The sequence below is a fragment of the Martes martes genome (genome assembly GCF_963455335.1).
Source record: "Martes martes genome assembly, chromosome: 5".
Classification (NCBI taxonomy): domain Eukaryota; kingdom Metazoa; phylum Chordata; class Mammalia; order Carnivora; family Mustelidae; genus Martes; species Martes martes.
Genome location: NC_137892.1, coordinates 123733693 through 123759030, shown reverse-complemented (window position 1 = coordinate 123759030; position 25338 = coordinate 123733693). Strand labels below are relative to the sequence as shown.

Genomic DNA, 25338 nt, shown 5'->3' with positions numbered 1-25338 from the left:
CCTCCCCTTCTCGAAGACTCCATGTTCCCCAAGGAGGAACCTTTATCAAGCGCTATATTTTATCTTCACCAGGGAAGCAAGACTAACACCAAAGGAGCAGTAAAATTACGTAATTTTGGAGTAAACTTTATGTAATTTACACAAATTTATGTGATTTATGTAAAATTATGTAATTTTGGAGTACGGTTACACAACACACGTGCAACCTGGGGTTGCGTATGAAAGCTTCCCATTTTCGTTTTCCTTAACTCATTGCTGGTGTCTGAAAAGGAAACCTGAAGGAGCCCTCGCACCAGTGTGTGTAAGTACCCAGTGCCAGGCCGGCCGTCTCAGCAACGTCTGCGTGACGGCAAAATCTAGAGGACTACTGACGCGTAGGACGTGGGTTAAGAAAATTATACTAGAAACCGAAAATGAGAAGCTGTGCAGTTAGTAAGAAAATCAGGCCCCTAATACACTGGTACATTTCTAGGACAACCCGAATTATTTGCCCTCCGTGACATACCACTTCCTCAGGGAAGAAAAACAATCCTACACCGTAAAATACATAAAACAATAGGAAAAGCTATCCCCATTTCAGATACATTAACATACGATGAAGAGTATTTCAAAAGTAAAGAAATATAGTGTATGTCTGATAAATAAACAATGACCCTCAAAGATATAGCTGATTTTGGAGGAGAAAAGAAAAACCTGTAATCTGCAATCATGCAGTATGGAGAATATAATTTTTTCTGCTTATTTAAAAAAAACAGATTATGCATTAGTTAAGTACATAATAAAACTCAGGACTGTTGCCAATTTGTGGGCATCTCTAGGTGGAGAGATTCTCAGTATTTCTCTAATGAGCATTGTATTACTTTTGTCATCAGAACGAAGACCTTACAGCAAAACCAAGAGAAAACTAAAACTGATACACATGTAAGCAGAAGACTGATGGAGGCCTGACCTGCTCCCAGGCTGGAGGCCCAGGGAGGGCAGCAAGGCCCAGGAATCCAGAGGAAAACCTGAGCTGTGGGGGTAGGGGGTGAATGGCGAAGCCTACAGACAGGACTGGGCTTCCACCTCCAGTCTGGAAACACTGGCCTGGGGTGGGAGATGGTGGGGGCACATGGGCATAGCATCAATTCTGGAGAATTCCAGCTGGTGAGAAGCAGTGCTGTGAGAAGGCATCAGATCCTCTCCTTCTGTGACAGTCCCTCCCTGACCCAGCAGCATGGTGACAAAGGAGCTCTGGGCTCCCCACCCCTGATGCTGCCACCCGCCTACCTTCCACCATCCAGGGTGTGCCAGAGGAGCCTTCCTAAACTATCCCCCTTCCAACAATTTTAGGTCAGGCCCCAAATGCCACGTCTTCTGATTGACCCTTGTAGGCAGGGGAACTGATTAAGAAACAAGAGCCCAGAATGAGGTGGCAGGTCTCTCTCCCATGAGCAGATGGTTCTGTAGTCACCACGGCAACTCACCATGGTGACCTAGGAGGACACAGGGGGCCAGGGAGGACCTTTGTCCTGCCAGGCCCAGGAGGGAAGGAGGGTCTTCCCTGAATTCCACCATACCCTCGCCACCTACCTCAGTGCGCTGCTGCTCCAGCATCTTTACCTTCTTCTCAGCTGCACCCAAGGCCCCCACCTCTGGGCTCTTCCCTGCTGCCGCACAAGCCTGGGGAGAACCACAGAAGGACCCTCAGCAAAGCCTCAAAGAACAAGCCTCCTTGAGGGCCTTTACCCAGGGACCCAGGCCTCACTCTCCCACTTCTCTAATCTGCCCACCACCCAGGATACCACTCTACATCCCAGCCATGACTAAGCCTGCTCTGGAAAGTCTATCCAGATCATTATTCCTCCTCCCTTGCCCTCCTGCCTTCCTGCTCTCTGCTCCCCTTCACATGGCCACTTCTTCCCCTGCTCAGATTCTATAAGGCACTGCCACCATCCCCCACCCAACATCAACCAAAAATCCTTCACCTAGAAAGTAAGAGTTATGGCTTTTTTAAAAAGCAATTTATAAAATGTTTATTACAAACCTGTTAAGAAAGATATGGCATAAAGATGCGTATGTGTGATGAGTACGTGTACGTGTGCTTCCTAGCTCTGTCCTTTGAGAGAGCCTAACCCAGTGACATTCCAGGAGCAGTGAGCACACCCCGTGCCCAGATCTTTGTTTCTAAATGCTATTCTCCAACAAAAAGAGGCAGGGCTCCTTAGAGAAGGATTGTTGATTCCAGGGGCAGGTAAAACAGAAGCAGAGTTGGGAACAATTTGTGCCAGGAAGTAAGAAAGCGCTGGGGCGCCTGAGTGGCTCCATCAGTTAGACGTCTGACACTTGGCTTTGGCTCAGGTCATGATCTCGGGGTTGTGAGATCAAGCTCCACGCCGGGCTCTGCACTGGCTATGAAGCTTGCTGAGGTTCTCTCCCTCTGCCCCTTCCCCCTCATCTCTAAAATAAACTAATCTTTAAAAGAAAAAGTAAGAAAGTGCTCAATAATAATCTGAAGAAGCAAGGCATGTCTCATGGGCACAGGAGACAACCTGAAGAGCTTCCTCTGGCCTCAGCTGGAACAATTTGAACAATTTGAACAAAATATTTGAATAAAATATTTGAACAAAATATTTGAACAAAAATATAGATCATGGTCGTAGTAGATGATGACCCAAAGAATAAAATAAATATCCTTGAGACCATAACTGGTAGAAAAGACTAGCTGAATAAATAAGTAAGTGGGAGAGGAGGGCTAACTCTCCCTTACAGAAGAATTCCAATTACTAAATAGAGAAGGAGCGAGGGAAATTAAAAATCTACTACAGTCATGATCTCTGCATTTATTATCTCTGCATTTATTAACCACAAGGGGAAAATTGGTTCCTTTATTACAGAGAAACTGCCACATACCCCCTTAGCCAGCAATCAGTGTGGACGGTGATAAGACACAGTGACGTCATGTACCCTTGCCGGGATGCACCAGGAAGTGCATGGCGTCACTCCTACTGTGCTCTTGTCCAAGTTCAAGGGCACACCCTTCATCTGATCATGAGGGAACACCAGTTAGACCCACACTGAAGGACACGCTACAAAATCACCGGCCAAATCACCGGCCGGTAGAACTCCCACGTGTCAAGCTCGTGAAAGACAAGACGCGGCTGGGACAGTTCGCAGACTGGAAGAATCTAAGGAAATGTGGGGTCCCGGACTGGTGATGCCCAGACAGAAAGTGCTGGAGGAGGATGCAAGTGAGAAACCAGCGAAATCTGAACAAAGTCTATAGTTTTAGTTAATAGCGCTGTTTATTTTCTAGTTTCGACCATTGAACCTCAGTTATGTAACTTGTCAAGGGGGTACGGGAAGTCTCTGGACTACTTTTGCAACTCTTCTGTAAATCTAAAGTTATCTCAAAATAAAGTTTGAAAAAATTTTCTTGGAACTAGGAGACCTTCAGGTGAAAGAGCGAAATCAGCTTAGGAGGCGGCCAGTAGAATGCTGGCTCCCTGTCCTAGGAGACCAAACAAGGTGGGCTCTGAAGGCCCCAACCTCTGATATCCTGCAGGCTTGTCAGCATTTGTCCTGGGGTCACTGCCCACATTCTCTCTAACCCCTGGTCCCCCAACCCCCTGCATTTCCCCCAGGGCTTGGGTGGGAGTGGGCGGGCCTGAGCCCTGAGGGCAGCATTCGTGAGGCTCCAGTGCCCCCTGCAGGCTGAGGCCTGTCAGCACACCACAGAACGAGCGAGGAAGGGGAGTGGGCTGGAGGAGCCCTCCAGAGACCCTGGCCTTTAAGGAAGGCAAGAGCTGGGCCTGCCCCTAGAAGCCCGCTGCCTCCTTACAGGGCAAGGAGGAAGAAAGGATGGGGGCTCCCGGGGGTACACCCTTAACCTCCACGAAGAAGAGAAAGGTCAGCCTGCCTGGCTGCCGGCACCAAAGCTGCCATGAGAAGCAATAGGGTTACCATACGCTCCGGGCGCTAAACCTACTTCGCAGGTATCACACCACCGAATCCTCCCACCATCCTCTGAGGCCAGTGTTATCGCTTCCATTTTACAAAAGAAGAAGCTGAAGCCACGCATTTGGTTTGTGTAACTCATCCAAGGTGGCTGTGCTGGCAAGAGGTGGGTGAGCGCTCAAGCCACATGGGGCTCTAGGGGCCACTGCCTCTAACACACGTCCCCCACGGGACCTTCCTCCCCGGCAGGATGCTAAGAGCTGGACATCCAGGGAGTCGAGCGACATGAGTTGACACCGAAGGGCTGGGGAAAGTGAAGTGGCCCCCACGGAATCCCACACCACGGTGGCTCAGGGGGGTTCCATTGGTCACTTCCACAAAAGGACAGCCCAGGCGGGCTCTGCCCTGAGGGGTGAATGGAGGAGGGGAGGGGCGTCATGGGCTGGAGTTTGCCATTTATTAGCGTGCGTCTCTGCTGCCCTGCTGGTCAGCCTTGCTAGCAGGTGACGCAGGGAGCTTGGTGACAGGAAGTCATGTGACCTTTCCACACCTCCTGCCAAGGCTGTCATGGAGTCATCATCCCGGCCCTGCCTAGCATACGTGTGGAGTGGAGATCCAAATAGGATGACAGATTTGCAAGTCCCCGGTGAGTTCCACATTGCCACATAGTAACAAGGTATTAAGTTATTAAGATAATTACTGCTATTACATAGGTGTGGGGTTTGTTAAAGATGTTGAGTCCTGCTATGCAGCCATTAAGCCCCATTAAAAGGGGAAAACGTGTCAGGAAAAAGCTGAGACTCAGCTCTGTGGGAAGGGAGAAAGGCACAGAGCAGGCAAGGGAGGAGAGCCAGCTCCTGCGTGGGAACTGGATGTGAGCCACAGCTGGGAGCGGCCATGGGAAGGGGGGCCAGGCCATGGCAATGTCAGCTAACCCCCAGTTCTCTCCAGGTCAGAGGTCCCAGGACACAATCCCAGGAGCTCACCTGGGTCCCCTGAGGAGCTTTCTCAACCCAACACCCCATTTTGCCAGGAATATCTGAGACGTTAAACTGACTTTTGAGACCCACCCATCAGAGACCTTCACAAATGGGACCATGTTTAGGGAATGTGCCCAGACTGAGCGAAGGACTCGACACCACTCTCCGTGAGCAGTGGCCAAAGGAACTGGAGCTACTCGGCCTGGAGAAGAGATGGCCTGTGGGGGCCACCGAGGCAGGGTCACGGCCAGCAGCCCGAGTGTGTATGCCAGGGGATGGGATCCTGAATGAGGGCCGAGGAGTGGAAGCTCCACAAGTATGGACTGTCAAGCTGAGCTGAGGAGATGCCATCTAACGAGAACCTTGACCCAGGGACGCTGGCTGCGGCAGGAGGTGGGGAGCTCACTGCCACGGGAGGTGGCTGCAGAGGCCAAGCCCTGATGATCGAGGATGCCGTGGAAGGAGTTTCTGGGCACATACCTGCTGGTGTCCGGCCACCCCCTTCTTGCCTACGCCTTCCGTCTTTGGTGAGCCTGGCTGCCCACAGGCGTCCTCTTTGCCGCAGCTCATCAACAACTTCTTGAGCTCCAGGTTTTCCTCCCTGGGTCAGAGGCAAACACAGAGGTCACGTTGCTGGCCCTGCGTTAAGGAGGCCGGGGTTCTCGGACATACTATTCTTCTGAAGCGTAGCTAAGTCCTGGAGGAGAAGGTGGGACCCCAAACCAAAGAAGGAATCCCTAGGCCCCTTTACTGGCAATCTGGGCTTCTCTAGAAGTCTCTGGTCATCAACAGCAGGGTTTCCCAATGGTGGGGGCTCTGCACACATGACATCTCCAGGATGTCACCCAAAACCTTCATTAAACGACTCTGATCACACTCCATGGAGCAAGTTACACTCTTTCCAGTTGGCTTCAAACCTCCTATGTAGAGCAGGGAACATGCTCAGCTGAGGCCAACAGGTCTGGAGCTCTCCTCCAGGATGTGCTGGTCTGCCTTATTCGCAGGAAGGGGCAGGCTTCAGGCTCAGAGCCACCCGAGGGCCATGGCACTTTGCCAGAACTTAGTAACACCCTTCCATGTCTGCTGTATTTCTTTCTTTTTTTTTTTAATTTTTTTATTTTAATAAACATATAATGTATTTTTATCCCCAGGGGTACAGGTCTGTGAATCGTCAGGTTTACACATTTCACAGCACTCATCATAGCCCATACCCTCCCCAATGTCCATTTTCTGCTGTATTTTATGTCCATATTCTGCTTGTTGGGCTTGTCTTCTATTCATAGGGAATGCGGTTTTCTATTAACTCCAGGTTTTATTTATTCTGTTATTGGAAAGCTTTTTTTTAATCATAATTTTCAGTAAAAACATGATTCAAATCAAAGCAAATTCTTAAATCGAGAAGGTAGGTAACATATAACATAATAGAAAGTGTTGACGTGAGTTCAGGTATGACTAAAATAGGGAAAATATTTACATTGTATTTGCCAACTAAGCTTCCATGTAATAACAGAAAAACAGAGAAATAAAGTGGCTTTCCACAGGTCACACAGCAGGGACTTGTACTCTCACCTTCTAGCCCTGAGTCTTTCCTCCACCTGGGATCTCAGATCCATGGATGGAGTCATTATGGCTCTAAAACCTCCAAGTCTTCGGCCAGGGACTCACTCAAAATGGCACAGGGACTCAGTAGTTACCTGTTGCACTCCCTGGGCCCCAGTCTCCCCTCTGCACAATGCGGGGTCTGACCTGCGTAACCTCAAAGGGCCCTTCAAACTCTGACAGTCAAGAGCACTGTTTCTCAAGTGTGATCCTGGGTCTACCCACATCGTAATCCCAGAGGTCCTCGGGAAAATGCCTAGGCCTGCCTTACATCCACTGCATCAGGAGCTCAGCTGAGGAGGGAGGGCTGTGAGTGGGAACTCTCCCTGACCCGCAGTGACCCTGAGGCACAATGGAAAGCCAGGAGGCAAATGAGGGACCCCTGACGGTAGGCAGGAAAATGGCAGGACATGATGGTGACCAGCAGAGGGCAGCAAAGTCCTGAGCCCTCTCCCAGCTGTCCCAACAGCAGGTCGGCTGCTGTTAACAGGCCAAGGGGGCAAGTTCCCAAGGAGCACAATTTGTGCATACCTTCTTCTGAAGCTCTCAAGGCCCTTGAGAACAGTATTAAAAGGGCCAGAGAGGGCACCCAAGGAGAAGCACCAGGAGACCCGACATCAAAAGCCTCAGAGTCCTCAGCCCACAGCCCAGAAAAATCAATGCCAGGCCCTACCCTCTCCTCCTGCCCCGTCTGACACCTCGCTCCTGAGGAGCCAGGACTTACCGCAGCCTCTCAGCAGCCTGATCCCGCTGTTCCAGGCCCTTGTCCAGCTTGGCCTTCAGGGCCTCGTTCTCCTTCCGAAGCTGCTCACACAGGGTCTGCAAGGCAGAGAGGTAGACGGGGGGGGGCAAGGTGAGGGCAGGGGTGCCTCCCAAGTGCAGGCTGACAATGGAGGCCAAGGGAGGGTCACAGCCACACCAGGTCCCAACACACGATCCCCTTTGCATTGCCTCAACAAGCCCCTCTCAGGACGGCTGGGAATCCAGGCGCTAGGCCCACACTGGCTCCTCTACGCGTCCTCTCCCTCGGGAGCCAGCCATGAGCATGCGTGGCCAAGAATCAGCCACAGGCCCTTCGGGTCTTGCTAGGCAGAGAGCTCCATTCCTCCTCCTCTTCTACTGCTGTTCCCACAGCACAGAACACTCTTCCTCACCAGCCCTTCCCCGGCTAACTTTTACTCCTGCTTCAGCTCTTAGCCTAAACATCCCTGTCCCTTCGTCAGAGAAGTCCTCCCTGACTCTCACACCTTGGGGGAGTGAGGTCACTGCCTTTATCCTTGCTCACAGCCCCTGCTGTCACCCTGCTTAGGACCTGCGACAAGGACAGCCAAAGAGCCACAGTCTGTGAGCACCCGGGGGCCCGGGAGGCCCTCCCCACTCTCCCGTCCGCCGTCAAACCCCCAGCCCAGCTCAGGACCTAGCACAGCCAACTCTGCTGAGGGAATGCCCGACCACATGACTGAGCGGCCCAGTGAAGGAACGAACAAGTGAGGAGTGGTGTCCCAGGCCCGTGAGAGAGGGCATTTGCTCGAGACCTCAGCAGGGTCTCAGGTGCTGCTCGGGCTTGCTTCACTTCAGAGACACAGCTCCCTCCTCTCCACATGGGGACAGCGGTTCCTCCTCTGACTCCTTTACAAACAAGACCCTCTGGGGCTGGCCGGTCCCCCATGCTATCTGAGGACTCCTGCTGGGAGGTGGGGGGTGGGGCATGGAAGATGGAAGGACAGACCTGGAGGGTGGGGGGTGTGTGATGTGCATGTCCATAAGGAGGTGCTCACTCTTTAGACACATACTTAGTGAGCACCTAGTACGCATCAGGTCCACGGCCCGGGTGCTCTTCCACTCCCTGCCTCGTGGGAGCCCCACGGCTCCCCCAAAGCTACTGAACTCATCTCCATTTTAAAAGCCCGGCTGGTGCAGGTGAAGTGATTTGCATGAGGTTGCACAGCTGCTAAGAATCACCACTGGGATTCCACTCCATGTGACAGATGGAAACTGGGGCGTCCCCCCACCCCCTGCCCCCTGCACAGAGAGGGGAGGGAAGGCCTGTAGCTGGGCTGGCGCACAGCTGGTGATGATCACAGCCTACCACCTGCTCCCTTCCGTTTCCAAGTCCCGGGCTCTCTGCCATCACCTGCCTACTCCTGGCCCATGCAAGTGAGGAGCAGCGACGTGTGTTCGCTTCTGGGCTGGCCCAAGCACAATCCTCTGGTCTCTCTCCCCGGTGGCTGGGGCTGCCTCACAGCCCAAAGGGCATGCAATGCTGGGGTGTCTGTCAGCCTGGGCCTCTCAGTAACTGAGGAGCGAAAACAAGCTGCTGCCCCACAGGATCTGTGGGAAACCTGTACGGTAACCAGGGAGACTTCAGAGTTGTCTGTTTCCACGGCAAAACCTAGCCCTTTCTGACTAACACAGGGGAGACCTGGGAAGGCTGCGTGGAGGAGACAGCCTGGAAACTGGCAGGCTGGCAGGACACAAGGGATCCGAGGCCGAGGGGGCGGAAGACTACCCTGACCGGTTCCAGTGCCTAGCAGAAGCCTTGCACCATACCTGCCTTTGACAGTGTTTGTGGAGTGAACCAAGAAACAAATCAATGAATAAATGAGGAGAAACCGGATTAATGTGCCTCCACCCACAGGCTAGGCAAATGCCCAGTATGCCATGGCCCTGGGCGGGAACAGAGTATCCTGCTTCTGGTCACGAAGGGAAGGCCGGGACAAGGACTTGTGTGCTGTCTACCTGCCAGTCCAGAGGGCTGCTTCCTCTGAGTCTTTGGGCAAATGCCTTGGGCACAGAACAGCCAACGGAGGATGTCACCAAGGTCATCACCTTCCATCGAAGGGGCCAAAAGAGCAGACCTCTGAGGTCATTTGATCACTAACTCACTCACTCAAAAATGTGCATGAAACACCTGCTACATGCTGGACCCTGGGACACAGCAGTGACCGTGCCAGGTAAGGACCTGCCCTGCCATAGGAGGCTTACAGTCCAGCAGGGAGTGCAAGGCAACAAAATCAAACACAAAGTGGGTAAGCCACCGAATAAAATAAAATTAGTACCAACTATGACTAAGAGCCAAGAAGGCAACACACAAGAGCTCGATACATTAAAAAATACTAGAGATTGGCAGCACCCTCTCTTATGAGGCCTGGTATCAATCCCCATTTCAAAGCCAAAACGTCGGCACTCGGGATCCCACTGCACACAGCGCACCACGTTCACCTCCCCGGAGCTCGGCCTAGACACCACTAAGCCTCTGTGATGGCGGAAAGACCTCACCCTCAGCCTGGGCCTCCCTCCCTCCCCACCGAGACCCTCACGGTGTGCTCTGGTCACTCCCCTCAACACACGCCTCCCTCATGGGGGGATGGGAGTCCTGCGTTCTCCCTGGGGTCCTCTGCCCCTCACCGTTGTCCTCACACCTGTCTCCAGCCTTGACGCCACCCCTGCTCTTGTCAGCCCAGCCCTTCCCAAGGTCACACACAGCAGACTCCCTCTCCCCACCGCCCACAGCAATTGGAGCATCTTGAATGTCTGCTGACATCAATGAGACCGCAGATGAGTGACTGAACAGTGACTGGCATGAAGGCAGGAAGGAGGCCTCGGGTCCCCTTAGTGCCTCAGTTTCACCATCTGGGAATCCTTCTCTGCCCCAGGCCTTTGAGGCTAAGATCCCCAGCCTGGTACAGATGACCGAGCCCCACGAAACCCTAACAGTGACCACATGCTGTGTCTGAGGCTGCCCCGGGTGCTCCATCAGGACAGCAATCCCACGAGGGAGGCATTCCAGACTCCGTGTTATGGAGAGGGACAGTGCAGGACAGAGAGGATAAGTGACCTGTCCATCCTCATACAACTGAACAAACCAAAAAGTCCCTACTGGAAGCAAGGACCATTCTATTCCAAGGCCCGGCCCGACCCAGGAGGGAACCTGACGTCACGGCTACGGCGCAGGGAGAGTTGGGAGGCGGGAAGGGTGCTTCGGGCATTGGATTCAGAGCATGATGGACTGCAGGCAAATCCCAACTCTTCCACCACTAGAGGCGGGGCTGCTACCAAGTCCCCACGCCCACTCCCCGGTGGCACCCCCGGACCATGACATTCACATTGCCCACACACATTTCCAATTTCCTGCCTCTTCCTCCGGCCTTCCCACAACTTCCTTACCTTGCTCACCACCCTGAACAGTAAGCCCGGGGTCAGCCCCCAACATCACCCTCAGAGGGGCCCCAAGCTCTCCAGGAAGAGCGGGGGTGGGCGAGGCGGAGAGGGAGCACACCTGCCGTCCCCGTTCCCCCCCACGCCCCGCAGTCGGCCTCACCTGCAGGATGGAGGTGCGCTGCTCATTCTTGTGCACCTTGGAGGCCAGCCGGTTGAACTCGAGGGCCATGCGGCCCAGGTGCGTGAAGAGCTGGCTGTGGTCTGGCTCCTCGGCACACACGCTCAGTGTGCTCTCCAGCCGCTGCAAATGCAGCATCAGGTTGCTGTCCTCGTGGGGCAGGGGACCCAAAGCCTGGCGGGGGGGTACACATGGACCACTCATCACCAGCCATTCTCCCTCAGCTTCCCTCCCGTGCCTCATGACTCAGTTTCCCCCCTGAGCCTCAGGCACCCCAGTTACACGGGTTCCCTGTCTGGGGCTGACTCACGGGGCAGGACCTGGGACTCCCAGGCCACAGGCTGGCTCACCAGCATTGGGCCCACCTTCCTCACACACTCTGGGCCTCACTGGGTGCCTATGGGTAAACTGCTCGTCCACCAGGCCTCTGCGTCCTCTACTAAATGTACACACACTCCTCCCTTCCCCTCTGCCTCACAGGGTTCCCAGGAGGACGAATGAGATGTGAAAGCTGCAAGCCCAGGAGAGGGGTGTCCCTTTATAAACAGCACTGCTTCTTTGGTTCAGGGACTCTCGACTAGGGAGCCATGCAGAAACCTACACTACTTTTGTGTCTATAGGTGTGTCTCTTCCGGGGAATGGTCCAAGCACTCATCAATTCCTCAGGGAGCCCAGGAGTCAAAACGGGTCAAGAACCACTCCTCTAGAAGGTTCAAGCCCCAATCTAGTAGTGCATGTAAGAAATGAAGCAAACTGTGGGAGTCCAATCTCAGTAATCAGTCTCTCTCTCTCTCTCTTTAGGCACCTCTCCTGTCTAGAACATTCTTACCAGACAATGGTACCTTAGTTATGCCAACACCAAGCCCAAGGATCCTCACTGGCCCCTTAGAGTTCACTGCATCGAGCCCGGCTCCCCTGCTGGGTATCTGATCCCCCACCATCCCCTGCCTGGACCTCCACACACCAGGCCCCACGCCTCCTTGGTCTTCATTTCCACAGTGCCCCCTCTGCCCATCCTTCCCAGCCGGGCCCACACTTCAGCTCCTCCAGCAGCCTCCCCTAAACACTTATGGAAGTCACAGACGTCAGCGCCATGGGGAGCCTCAGGGCTCAGGCTAAGAACCCACAGTACGGGCAGAAGAAACTTGCCCAAAGTTGCCCAGTGACTTAGTGAGTGGCAGAGCCAGGACTGGAATGTCGACTTCTGACTCTTGATCCAGCACCTGCCTTGCTGAGCTCCCCTGTCTCTGCACTCAGCTGCCCTGGAGGTACCCCACGGCCACTGCATGGCGTTCGGCAAATGCCTCTGTGATATTGTTAGCACCTTATCCTCCCAGGAGCTGAGGCTGCTGCTTCTGCTGGGCATTCGCTCTCCCACTGCCTCTTCCCACAGAGGTTCGGAGGTGCTGACTGCTGTTCTATCTAAGGCTCGTGGACCGCTTCATCTCCATGATCTCTCCCACCAGCCTGCTCCCGGGGAGCAGGGAGGCTGTCTTGCCTTTGCTTGGTGCAGACTAGGCACACCGTGGAGTAGCACGAGACAACTACTGGGCCAAGGTCATAGAGTGACATACTCTCTGAGCAGGGGCAGGGCCGGGGGGAGAGGCGGAGAAGGGCACTGTCTTTCCTCCTCAGCCAGCACCTCAGAGCCTCCAGGGACTGAGCAGAACCTTTCTGATGCTCAGACCTGCCCGATACGGTGAGGACCCACTTGTCACTGAGGGCGTGCTAGTGTAAGCCAGATGACCACTTGACGGGGACCCTGCACTGCGGGGGGACTGACAGACACAACACACCACCACTGAATCAAGGAGCAACACCTGCCCCTTAGTCCTCAGTGGGAGGAGGAAATAGGAACCATGGGGAAGAGTCAGGCCACTTCCTGCCATATAATCAGCACCAAAAAAATCTCAAAGTGGACACAGAGGCAGAAGGAGGAGAGGACAGGACTTTTAAAACTTCCAAAGAATGTTCTAGACCTTCTGCAACGGTTCTCCACTAAGTCTGCCATTTTAAGAGAGAGCAGAGGGGGACAGAGTTGGAGTAAAGGCAGCAAGCAGGATGAGGTATGGAAAGAGGGAGCTGGGGAGACACCCCCAGAGCTGGAGGAGAGAGAGAGAGAGAGAGAGAGAGAGAGTGTGTGTGTGTGTGTGTGTGCGCGCGCACGCATGTGTGTGCATAAACACCCTAGGAGGGGACCTGGGAGGAGTAGTAAGCCTGCACAAAAGGGTAAATCACCTGCCTTGAGCTGTTTGGGGCTTCTCTGGGCCTTTCTCCTCCATCCAGGCTAGGAGCCCACAGGCCCAGAAGCTGACTCACAGTGTGTGGAGGTGCCCAGCACAAGGCCAAGACCAGCGGGGCTGGCAGCGTGCCCAGGCTTTCTCAATGGTCGGGTGCCTGTGCGGCCCCAGTCGGGGAAGTCATCGGCCAGGAATTTGCATATGTGAGCAAGAAGCGCCCCCTGCCCCAGCCCCTTGTGTATCCCCAAGTGACTCCAGAGTGCCCCAGGGATGTGAGCGATCCTGTGCCTCTCTGACAGCGCCAGGTGACTGAAACAGAGAGGAGACGTGGGATGAGCCGAGACCCGCCATCCACTCACCTTTGTGTTTCTGGCATGGCCGCCGCTTGCTGGGGGAGAAGTCTGGTCCTCGGCGGGGACCACTTCAAATTCGGAGGAGGTGCCCTGCACAGAAAGGGAGTTAGGGACTGCCTGAGAGAACACCACCTCGCCCCTCTGGGGCCTCGTGACAGAGCAGGAGTTCGTCCGGGCAGCCCCTCCGCGCACAGGCTGTGCCCACAGGGCAATTCCACATGGCTTCCTGTGAGCCCCCACAGCAGGATTCCCAGCAGGTCTGCCCGCACCCCACTGTGTGATGTGAGGTCACTTTCCCCTCCACCACCAGTTTCCTCATCTGTAAAACGGGGATGTGGGGCTAGTGACCTTGAACTGCTAACTAGCTCGTTAGGCCTTGCACGTTTAGAAATTCCAGTGTTTCTCAAAGCTACCTACAGAGAGATCAGAGGGCCCTATCTTCTTTGGACAGATGAGGAAACCGAGGGCACATCCTTAGTTCACGCAAAGGCAGGCAGCACGGATCGTGGTTAGCAGGGCCCATACCAGGGCAGTCCCAGGCTGGCCTTGCCGACCCAGTCCCAGTGACCTCAGAGGCGTGGACCAGTCTGCGATAAGGCCCAAGGATATACCAACAAATCTGGAGAGCCTTTCAGGAGTCACCCAACTGCAGGGCGGGTGGCCAAGGACTTTCAGACGATCACACCTCTCAACCATACCACGCAGGATGCATGGTTGTGTAACCAACCGACAAGCCAATGGTTCCCCTCAACCAGGAACTGGCTCTGGGACTGCAGTTGAATCTGGTCTCCAAGGACTATTCCAGCCCTTCCCTCATCCCAGGAACGGGCAGACAGGCGGAAGGGTCTCTGCGCTCAGCTTCGGCTGAGCCTCCCCACCACCAAGAACCCAGCTCGGGATCTCGGCCCCACCCTGCCAAGCATCCCTTTCACCTCCACTTCCCCAGTGGTCTGCACGACCTTAGAGCAAAATGTTCTTCCCTGTCTGGAACTCATCTGTAGGATGAAGACCCTACACCATATGACCACTATGGCCCCTTCCAGTCCTAGGATACCAAGAAGAACTTCTCAAGGCAAATCTGGAGAAAGTACTGTCTGAGACCCCTGGAGAAGAAGAGTTCCAGGTCACATCTATCTAGTCTCCCAGCACTGTGTACAGTCAACACACGCTCGGCATTATGCAACTCAGTAGATGGGAGGAATGCCCTGTGCATCCTGGGGTCTTCCTGGTTAAGTGTTAACTATGACCTTCATTTGAAAACAGGGAAAGTGAGGCCCCAAGGAGACAGAGATCAACTTGCCCAGTATCACCTAGCAAGTCAAAACCCAAGCGTTTTGACTTCAACCCTCTCTCTCCAAATTCCTGTATCTACCATCGGGCCCTTGAAGTCCAGGCAACTTTCAGCCATGGTTCCAAATGTAACTTACGCTGGATGGAGGTTTTTGGACTGGCTCGGGTTTGTCGCTGGGGTGTGCAGGGTCAGCGGGTGGTGCTGGGCCACCTATGTCCTTTCCTGGAGAATTGAGAACACATGGATAAGCAGCAGGGAAAGGGGGAAAGCCCATGTCCCATGCCCTCGAGGACAGCCCAGGCCAGAAGCCTTCTCAGCGTTCCCTACATGAGTCTGGGAAAATGGGAGGTGGTCCCACCGGGGGCAGGTAGCCTAGGAAAATGACTAGAATACTGGGGACAGAACCTGGGTGGAGAGACATCGGCTCTGCACTTGCTGGGAAAATTCCCAAGGTGGCCTCTGCTCCTCACTACCCTGGACATGCCTCCCTGATGACAAGGGGGAATGCTTCATGATTAACCAAGTATTTTTATATTTTCATCTCAGCCAATACTTGGGACAGCTCTGTATCTCCACTATCAAGTAATGAAACAGGAAGCCAGGAAAGGTCACCAACCGGCCCACAGTCACACGGCCAGCAATGGCAAAACCAGGACTCAGATTCAGCTCTCCCTGACCTCCTGGAGCCGCTGGAGGGTGGCTGCATGTCCCCTCAGGGGGTGGGCCCGATGCCAAGCTGGGACTCCGAATCCACTGCTGAGCAGACCAGTGGAGGCTGGAAGCTCCCGCTGACTACAGCGCAGCGGACTCTGGGATCATCACTTTCTTCACTAGTCCATTCAGCGAAGGTAACCCCCAGCCAGCGGAAGGCCGGCACACGGGCCTGGGCCAAGACCAGAGGCAGGCTGCAGCAGAAGGCACCTGAGCCTCACGTGAGGGGACCTTTGCTTCCCTGGTCCCTGACCTTGCCCTGCACTCGGAGACATGCCAAGGAAAGTGTGGTGACCCCAATCAGGACTGCAAGCCATCCCCCTAGTCAATGTTTCCCCTTTAATAGATGTGCGGGTACCTGACACCTGAAATACACTGCATCAGGCTAACAAGAAATCCAGATTCCTCCACAGGCCTCAGCTTCCCCCGTGGTAAAATGGAACGAGTGGGGCCAGACCGAGAGCTTTCAACCCATGTGCCAACTCTGAGTGGCTCGAAGCAGCTGCCTGGAACTTGATGCCTGGCACACAGTAGCTGCTCATTAAAGATGTGCGGAACAAATACGCTGCTACAGACCCTGAGGCCACATCCCGGGTGCAGGGGACTGTGACCCATCACTAAGGTGTGCCAGGGCCTCTGGAGTGCTGAGTCCCCGGCCACTTTTGGACAGAATGATTTTGAGGTCCCTTCCATGTCTGACCTTCTAAGGGATACTGGAGACAAAACACAATGAGAAGGAGGGTCTGTGACCTCAGGACCAATGGAGGCGATGTGGGTTTCTGAATGAGGAGGGAGGCCACTGCTCAGATCTAGAGAGTTAGGAGTCTGGGGAAAGGCAGCGGCCCACCCGGGCCCCCCTCATACTTGTGAGCTCAGCCAGGTGGTCATAGGAGGCCAACGAGGGAGACGGCGTTGGGAGCAGCTCGCTGTCCTTGACCAGCTCCTCTGCCTTCTGCCGCAGTCTGGATGCTTCCATCTGGGACTCTTCCAAAAGCTCCCCTGGGGAGGTGATGGGGAGCAAAGGAGTTACTCAGATCAGTGTACCCATTCTCCCAGCCCCACACCCCTAAGCCTGCTTCTGTGTAGCTTCTGATGCTGCGGGCCCTGGGCTGTGCCCCAACCATCGACCTGTGGGCTGAATGCGACACACATCATTCCAGCCCCCAAGCAGAAATGGGTAGGGAAAGAAGGGGCCCGGCAATCAGGGAAAATGGGGTAGAGGGGAACCGAAAACAAACTCCTGGCCTTCAGGCGCTATCTTGCTGACCCATTCCTGCCATACCTGGCCAGGGACTCTACAGAAAGCCAGGGGCTTTCTGAGAGCAGCCATCATGGCCCCTGGGGCCTACCCACAGCCTACACCCACCAGTCAGGGGCTGCCTGAAGGGAGGAGACCTTTGGTAATACCACCACCCCCTGGGCCTGAGTTTTCCTTTCAGAAGTGGAAAATGGGGAACTCCACTCCCCCTTGCCTAATCTGCCATCCCAAGCAGAGATCTGCCAAGCAAGGAGTAAGCAGCTGGAAAACTGGGGACCTATGCTCACCCCTCAAGGCCTACAGCCAGAAAAGGTGGCAGCAAAGCAAAGGAAGAGTTTTAGGGGTACGGAGAGCAAAGAGACTCCTCTGGACAGGGCATCAGTGAATCCTTCACACGGAGGAAGAGATGGCATCTGGACTGGTTCAGTCATAAGGACATAAGCAGACTTGTTCCAGGCAAAGGGGACAGCTCCAGCAAAAGCCAGGAAAAGAGAAACCAAGGGACCTATCCCTGCTTTGCTTCAAGCCGAGCTCAGCTCCCTGCTCCAACACTTGGGGACTGTGCCCTTGTTGGCCTGGTAAGGCCAGCTCTCCCATTTCTGGAGCTTCCAAGAAGACGAGGCCATTCTGTTTCCATGTGCACAAACTGGGCCTTCCAGCTCCTCCCCCCTTCCCCGCCCCACCCCTCCTTCTAGGTCACTCTGGTGTCCTGAGTCCAGCCCCCATGGCACTGTGGAATCGGGGCCAGGGAACCGGGGCCGGGGACACTGCCAACATGCTACAGGAGTGCGCAAAGACAGAGCTGTGAGGCGGGAGCCAGCGCTGGGCCCGGAGGGGCAGAGGGACGGTTCGGGCGAGGCACAGGCCAGCAGGCAGGGCAGGCTGCGGGAGGAGGCTTGCAGGGGGCGGCGCAGGCTCTGTTTTACCTAACATCTTTATCCCTTGCATTTTTTCCTTCAGGCGGGAATTCTCCTCCACTAGGCGCTCAAAAGTTGCGGAAGCCTCTCCCAGAGGCAGGCCGCCCCCGGGGTCGTAGATCCGGTATGGTCCTCTCCCTTCCATGAGGGTGGCTCAAGCCCTGCCGTGACGCCCACGGGGCTGTAAGGACAACACAGCATGTGAGGGGGCTGGCTAGGCCATTGACGCACCCTAGTCCGTCAGCGCCCCCGCAAGGTGGTCCCCATCACCCTGGAGAGAGCACAGCGCTCGAGGCTGGTCTGGCCACAGGACGCCAGAAGAGCAGGGTCACCCGCTTTGAGCCAGACCCCGTGTCTCTGTGAAGAGACAACCCCAGAGCGCCACCTGTTTCTTCAAGCGGCCTCACTGCCCTGCTGGTTTATTCGGAACAGCAACCCACCCGAGGTGCCAGTGGGGGCTACAAGAAAGAGCAATGAACTTGGGAGTCAAACCATCTAGTTCCTGTCCTGTCGGCGGGGACCCTACAGCCCCAGCTCCGTAGAGCTATGAAGTGAGTGCCCCGTGAACATTCAGTGAATGAATCAACAATCTCGCCATTGGCTCACTGCCCGATGACGGGCAGTCCCTTCCCCACTCTGAGGGGAAATGAAAGTCTTACACTAAATCAGTGATCTTTAGACTAAGACGCCCGGGGCCCTAAGGGATAAGCAAGTCAATCCAATCCCAGGTTTCCTTTATAGGTACGTCCTCTTCTCTAAGAGAAAGAAGAAGAAGAAAAAACCCTGACTAATATTTAATATACTAACTGACACGGTCACCCTCGTCCTTCAGTCCTGTATGGCGTACGGTCTGTCCCTTACAGTTCTAATGAACAGACGAATTTTCCATCCAACCGCTATCTACTCATGCCAGCCGGGGTTTTGCATCAGTGTGTTCGGTTTCGTCTGCTTTATTTCATCTGACACCGCCATGCGAAGCGGTCTCAGAATCCCAGTTCTGTAACTTAGTAGAGAAATGCCCTCCTTCCATTCATTCCTTCATGTATTATCTACTCTGTGCTAGGTACCAGGCTGGGTGCTGGGAAAGGACCAGCTAATAAGACAGACAAAAAGCTCTCCTGGAGCTCACATTCTAGTGGCCAAGACAGACAGATGATACAAAGGGAGATAAATGCGGTATTGGAGGTGATTAAAACATCTATGAACAAAAGTCAAGCGGGGAAGTATGAGGCAGGGACTTAAATTTTAGGTGGAGCTGTCAGTAAAGGCCTCACAGAGAAGGAGGCATTTTAGCCAGACCCAAAGGGGTTGAGGGAGCTAGCTAGCTGGGGGAAGAATATTCTAGGCAGAGAGACGAGTTAAGTGCAAAGGCCCTGAGGCTGAAAAACTGATCCGGCTTCCAGCCCTGCAAAGAGCTAGCCAACAGGAAAGAGCTCCAAAGGGCTTCACTCGGGGCCTCAGAAGGACTTGGGGCCCTAAAACCTCCCTCCCAAGATCACCACCCCTAGAGCAAAAACTGCTTCAGTCAGGAATCCACAAAGGCCCTTTGAGCACCCACACAGGGCTCACTGAAAAAAAAGAGCGAACAAGGGCTAATAATGACAGCCCCATTCATTAATCAGGACTGATCATGACAGCCCCCTCGCCAGGCACCACACTCACCGCTTCTGGGGCATTATCTGCTGTCAGCCACTCAACAGCCCTAAGATACGGACTACTTTAGCCTCGTTGTGTGAGGGAGGCTCCATGAGGCGAAGTAACGCAGCCAGGATCCAGTTCGGCCTCAGCAAGCGAGTTAAATTAACGCCCTGCTACACGGGCTCTACATCCCCAACAAGACTCAGACCCAAGGGACGGACAGCGAGTTCCAGCCTGGGGAATGACACCTGCCCAGCCATCAGGAACCCTCTGGGCTGTTTCCCCTACCTCATGCAGAAGAAATAAGAAATTTTGCCCCAAGGGTCCATATTACCATGGAATGACACGGGCCAGAAAGAAAAACAGCGTTCTGGTGAGTGGGACCCCTTCCTGAAAGACTGAGAAGCAGAAGATGAACACACACTTCGAGAGGCAACCCACGCCTGGCTGGGCCCCACAGAAGCAAAGGACAGCTGCCCACACAGCCAACACAAAAGTCATTACTTAGTTTAGGGGGGACTTGTTTTCAACTTGAAAAGGTCAAAGTTACAGAGCAGAGCAGTTCAAGCGGGCCAAGCGTTCACTGAGGTACGAGACCGTGCGGATAAAGACTTAGCACCATGACTGGCACACCACAAGCTGCTCAAGATGCTGGCAGACATGGGGGGCGGGTAGTCCCTCCTCTGTGCTCCCCACTCCTCAGGGGCCTCTCCAGCGACACACTCACAGCCCAGGATGCAGGGTACAGGGCTGGTGTAAGCAACTGCATGCCCAACGGAGAAGGTCCTCGAGGGGGAGTGTGAATGCTCATCTGTCACCAGCACAGGTCTGGTGCCTGGACGGTGAGCCATGACCAAGAATGGAACAGAGTTCCCAAGTGGGGAGACAGAGGGCTAGAGGAGGCGTGGAGGCTATTCTGGATCCTGCTCTCCCCTCTGCACTCGCCCTGAACAGAACTCACAGCTGATGTCATGATGTGGGCATGTTTTCTACTCCACTCCAGCCCAGTGACCAGGGGCTCCCTGAGAGCAGGGCCAAGCCCACCCCGTCTGCCAGGGTTTCTTCGAAGCGGCCCAGAACAGACCTTCAGTAAGCCTCTAGTCAGAGACACTGAAGGACCAAAGGGGCCTGGGACCTGCCTCTGCACCGAGAGGCCGTGTGAAAGCGTTCTCAGAGCACGACTATGACCTGCCAACCAGCAGGACTCTGGACACTTCTGGAACCAGGCCGAGCACCACCGTGCTCCCTCAGAGATGCCCAGACATGTGGCCAAGTGAGAGAGCAGGGTGTGGGGCACAGGAATTGAAACCCCATCTCCATGTCCTCCACACTGTGATGCTCAGGTTCTCCCTCAGCATTGGGGAGCTGACATGGAAGGGGGTTCAGGGAAGCCAAGCAGGAGCAAGCAGGGCTACCCCCCACCCCAATTGTGGCCTTGCAGGCAGGGCTCGGGGGCAGGGCACGAGAACAGGCTGGCAGGCAGTAGGTCAACAGAACCCACACAAAGCAGCCCGATGTGAGAAAACCCTCTCTGGAGCTCAAGGGAGCCACCCGGGGGAGGGCCTGGACTTCTGGAGGGAAGAAACACAAAAAGAGAAACGGGGAATTTCCATGTTCTGCTGACCTCATGCCCAGATGGTCAGCGGCAGTTCCAGGATGACTGCCGGGCAGACAGGAACTCTCCTCCTGTCAGTGTTGTTTCTAGAACGTTTCCTGAAAAGGGGAATCATTCCCAAGATGACAGAGCTGGAAGGGAATCTCCAAGGGCAACAGGACGACCCTTTAGCAGGCATCCAGAGGCCTTCTGAGGGAGGGGCTGCGCAGCTCTCCTGCCTCCTCAGCGGACGGCTGGTTTCCACTCGCCACAGACGGCAGACTGTGCGTGGAGGCGGCAAGAGGTGCAGACCCCGGGCCCGGCGCAGGGCAGTACTGGAGGTCAGTCCAGGCATCCTGGGCTTCAGCTCATCTGACTCTCCCTCATGATGTGAGGGCAACAAGTCACGGCCCAGACATGAAGACCAAGCTCACCCAACGTCAGGACGGAGCTGGGACCACAGGGTCCTTGCTCTCTCTCTAGTCTGCCCACTGCCCTCGGCCTCTGTTTCAGCTCCCGCACTGCAGAGCTTTGGCCCATCAGAGACTGTCTTGTGATCATCCATGTGCTGGTGCCGGGGCGGGGGAGCGCACGCTCCCAGGCCCTCCAAAAGAGATGGGTCTGCATAGCCTGTAACATCTGCGAAACGCCTGGTATTTTCCCAGGCTTTGTTTTCCCCTCTGATTGTCCTAACAGTCTGGGAAGAAGGCAGGATATCTGTTGGACAGATGAGGAAACTGAGGCCCACTTGGGAACGTGAATAAGCTCAGACTAAAGGCACTGGGCATGGGCGCCCGGGTGGCTCAGTGGGTTAAAGCCACCAGGCACTGGCTGCAGACTGGAGGAAACGAAGTTCCTCTTGCCCCCAAAGGAAAAGTCCAAGCAGATTTCTGGTACCGGAAGCTAGGAGGTCCCAGAAGGTCTCCCAGGCCACCTCCTGAGGCAGAGGCAGGGGCTGCCTGGGATGCCTGAGGGAGGGGCTCACAGAGGGCTGAAGGGAAGCGATCTCTAGGAAAGGAGGCTCCGGACAGAAAGTCCAAAGGTGCTCGCATTTACTCTGTTGCCTTTCATGGCCGTGGGCAAACCTGTCCACTCTCTGCATGTCGGTTCCCTTGTGTGCAAAGGGAGGAGCCTGGACTAGAGAGAAAGCAGGGGATGGTGTCGAGCTGGCCTAAGGATCCCCGCAGACCCAAGCCTTGGGAGGCAGCAGCAAGGCAAGGAAAGAGAGGCGATCCGACACACTCAGGATGGCACAGCCGTGGAGTCAGGAAGAAAGGATCCCGACACGACGTGGGGTGTGGGATGAAGCAGGGCGCGCAGCACAACACTGAAATGGGCTCTGGGGACCAGGCACATGCCCCTGAGCAGGAGCCCCGCTCCTGGGCTGCCTGCCCCTGGGGGCCTTATCGGTGTCTGCTGCTCCCTCATCCCAGCCCCATCTGCCCCGTCCACCCCTGAGGCTGCGTGCCTTTTCGGAGCCTCGGCTGCCTCTGTGGCAAAACAAGGAAAGTGAGAGATTGTCAGACTGATGAAATTAAATGCAACGATATGTGTACGGTGGGAAGGGAGTTCTCACTTTCTACTTCTTACTTCCTGATTACTTGATTTACTCAACAAGAAACACGTTCATTTTATAGTAATAAAATTTCCAAAGTAATAATGATGTGTGTATAGCACCTAGTTAAATGTCTGGCACGCAGTGGGTTCTCAGTAAAAGGTTGGGGCAGCCCCATAACTCTGCCCCACCGATTTAGGGCCGAGTCTCCCCCACTCCCATCTACTCCCCCTTTTAATGGAGTTTTTAGGTTCCTCTGCCGGCTCAGTAAGCTAGGTTGTGACACCCACTTAATTTCTGGTAACTCCGAAAGGCCTTTAAGTAGGGACGCTGGTCCAACCACAGTCAATGAAGATGTGGTTCCCAAAAGCCGATGGACTGAGAAAACACATTCACAAAAGGCTGGGAAGCATCTGAGGTTCCTCTTCCTCAACAGTAGGTGGGACTATCCTGCAATACCCCGCAGGGGTGACAGGAAGGCATGAAAGCACCTTGCAAACTAAAGCAAAAATCTCTCCGCATTCGTACTTCATGATGACCTCAGGTCGTCCCCCAACCTCCCATTTCACCGTCAGGGGAACTACGGACCCAGGGCCACCCATCAGGGTGCCCATCCTGGCTCCTCGCCATGAGCCAAGGGCTTACTCGGTCTTTGCGACAATTCGGTAATAAAGAGGCTGCAGGCATAGCATGTAATCCAGGGAACTGGGCCCAGAAGCTGTGGGATCAAGGCAAGGTCCGTCAGAGCGAACATCTGCCCCTCACTGGGCCTCAGTTTCCCAAAAGAAGGGGTCTGTATTTGCAACGCTAGCAATAACATAACACAAGGGATCCACTAGGCAATGTGTAAGGCCCCTTCTGGTTCTGACGTTCTGGAACTTGCAATTTATTATCACCCCCTCCTACAACCGTCTGACCTGGAGAAGGCTGCTCTCCTCAGCTCCAATCCCTCCTAACGCCCACATGGATTTCCCTGAACCAAGAGTCCTCCTACAAGCGCTCTCCGGGTGCCTTCCCCTCCACCAAGGGCAGTGGAGAAACCCGCAGATGATGTCTGGAGCCCTTCGCGGGGTCCTCCCCTCTGCCCTAGCAGGCACCCCGGCTTCAGCCCAGCTTGAGAACTGTGTCCCCACATCTCCTCTGTGTCCTCCCTTCCTCCCCTCCCCTGCCCAGGGAGCCCCACTGCCCCCACCTGGCCTCCAACACCCAAGCTCCATAGCACAGCCTGGGGATGAGAGGCTGGACCAGAGCCAGGAGCTGGCCCGAGCCACTGAGAAAGAAGGACAAGGAGGCTCTGCTGAGGGCTGGGAGAGTGCCTGCAGTTAAGTCCGCTGCAGATTAGGCGCTGGGCTGCCGCTTGAGGCTCACGACCTTGTGTTCTTCTCACCGCATAGAGAGGAAACTTAAAGCTGTTTTCCAACAAGGAAACCCCCCCTCAGCTAGATAGTAGTATCTCTAGTTTTCAGATAAGGAAGCAGACTCAGAGAGGTGAAGTCACTTGCCTAAGAACACATAACTGGTGAGCTGCAGAACAAATAATTCCGGCTCTACGTGTTCAGGCTCCAGCACTGATGCCCTCTCTGCTGGCCTGCACAGCCTAAGAGACAACGGGCTGAAGCTCAGTGGGAGGAAACCAGTCCTGCGTCTGGCTGGAACAGACTCCTAAGTTCTCAGCCCCTGCCTCTACATACCTCTAATTTTGTATACAGTCAGGTCCCAGTCTGCCCCTGATCCCCTGCAGTCACTGGGGCTTAGAATCTCAGGCTGCAAGGGAGATCTGGGGAAATGCAGTCCTGTGCTTATCCAGTCCCCAGGGGAGCCAAGGGACTCCAGAGGACCAACTTTAGTGACCCTACTTCCTCCCTAAGGACCAACCGCCCCATAGCCAATACTGGCTGTAGTTAGACTACTCCCAGTTCTCCTCCCACCAGTCCTTACATGCTGCCCTCTGAGGTTGTGGAACCAGGAACACCATATTCCTCTTCTCCAGTCCAGCCCTGAAGACTGCAGCATTCTCTTGAAGCTAATCGGACCCTGTTTCCTGTGCTGTTCCTTGAGGGACTGGCCTGCAGACCCTTCCCTATCCATTCCCCTCAACCGTCTCCCCCTAGCCTATCTGTAGCAAGTCCTGAAACTGGACACAACACCCCAGGTGTGGTTTACCTGACCAAACAGGTCACCTCCACCTTTTTAGGTATTATGTTTCTATTGATGCAGCCTTGGGCCACCCACAGCAAAGAATGTCCTTTCTCAATGATATCAATACCTGCTTGCATGCCTGATTGGCTGAGAACAAAGTGCTCTTACAGAAATGTATGCCTTGAGGTTTAGTTATCTATAGGGCCAGAAGTTACTGCCTGAATCAGGAATCTTCTATCTAAGAATCTAGAAATCTCTGCGTCACTGCCCACAGGGGCTGAACAAAGAGGTGCGTTGTCACCTGCTTTGTAACAGGAAAAATGTCCTACATGTCCACCAGGTTTAATGAACCACGGTGCATTCAACCACTGGAATACTAAGCAGCCATCAAAAGAATGGGGCACACTGCTTTGCAAGGACATAAAAAGATGTCCATAAAACATCATTAAGAATAAAAGCAAAGTATAATAGAATACTTTTTTAAAAAATTTGACAGACAGAGATCACAAGTAGGCAGAGAGGCAGGCAGAGAGAGAGGAAGGGAAGCAGGCTCCCCGCCGAGCAGAGAGCCCAACACAGGGCCCGATCCCAGGGCCCTGGGATCATGACCCGAGCCGAAGGCAGAGGCTTTAACCCACTGAGCCACCCAGGCACCCCCCTAGAATACTTTTTTAAGTTTATTTATTTTTTTTAGTACTTATGACCTGGAGACCAAGAGTCGTATGCTCTTCCAACTGAGCCAGCCAGGTACTCCAGGATACTATTTTCTTTAAACATACAACTACATA

The 25338-nt window shown here is 54.4% G+C and overlaps 1 protein-coding gene across 2 annotated transcripts in view; it reads right to left on the bottom strand.

The window, feature by feature from the left end:
• TNIP1 (TNFAIP3 interacting protein 1) overlaps positions 1–25338 on the bottom strand; it is a 43662-nt gene that overhangs the window by 11021 nt on the left and 7303 nt on the right. For both annotated transcript variants that reach the window (XM_080803334.1, XM_080803335.1), the window contains exons 2-9: positions 17634–17805; positions 16314–16448; positions 14875–14960; positions 13454–13537; positions 10837–11028; positions 7240–7334; positions 5397–5517; positions 1573–1662 (exon numbers count right to left, since the gene is read on the bottom strand). In XM_080803334.1, coding sequence (XP_080659460.1) covers positions 1573–1662; positions 5397–5517; positions 7240–7334; positions 10837–11028; positions 13454–13537; positions 14875–14960; positions 16314–16448; positions 17634–17769 — 939 coding nt within the window. In that variant the 5' untranslated portion in view covers positions 17770–17805. The remainder of the gene's footprint in view (positions 1–1572; positions 1663–5396; positions 5518–7239; positions 7335–10836; positions 11029–13453; positions 13538–14874; positions 14961–16313; positions 16449–17633; positions 17806–25338) is intronic.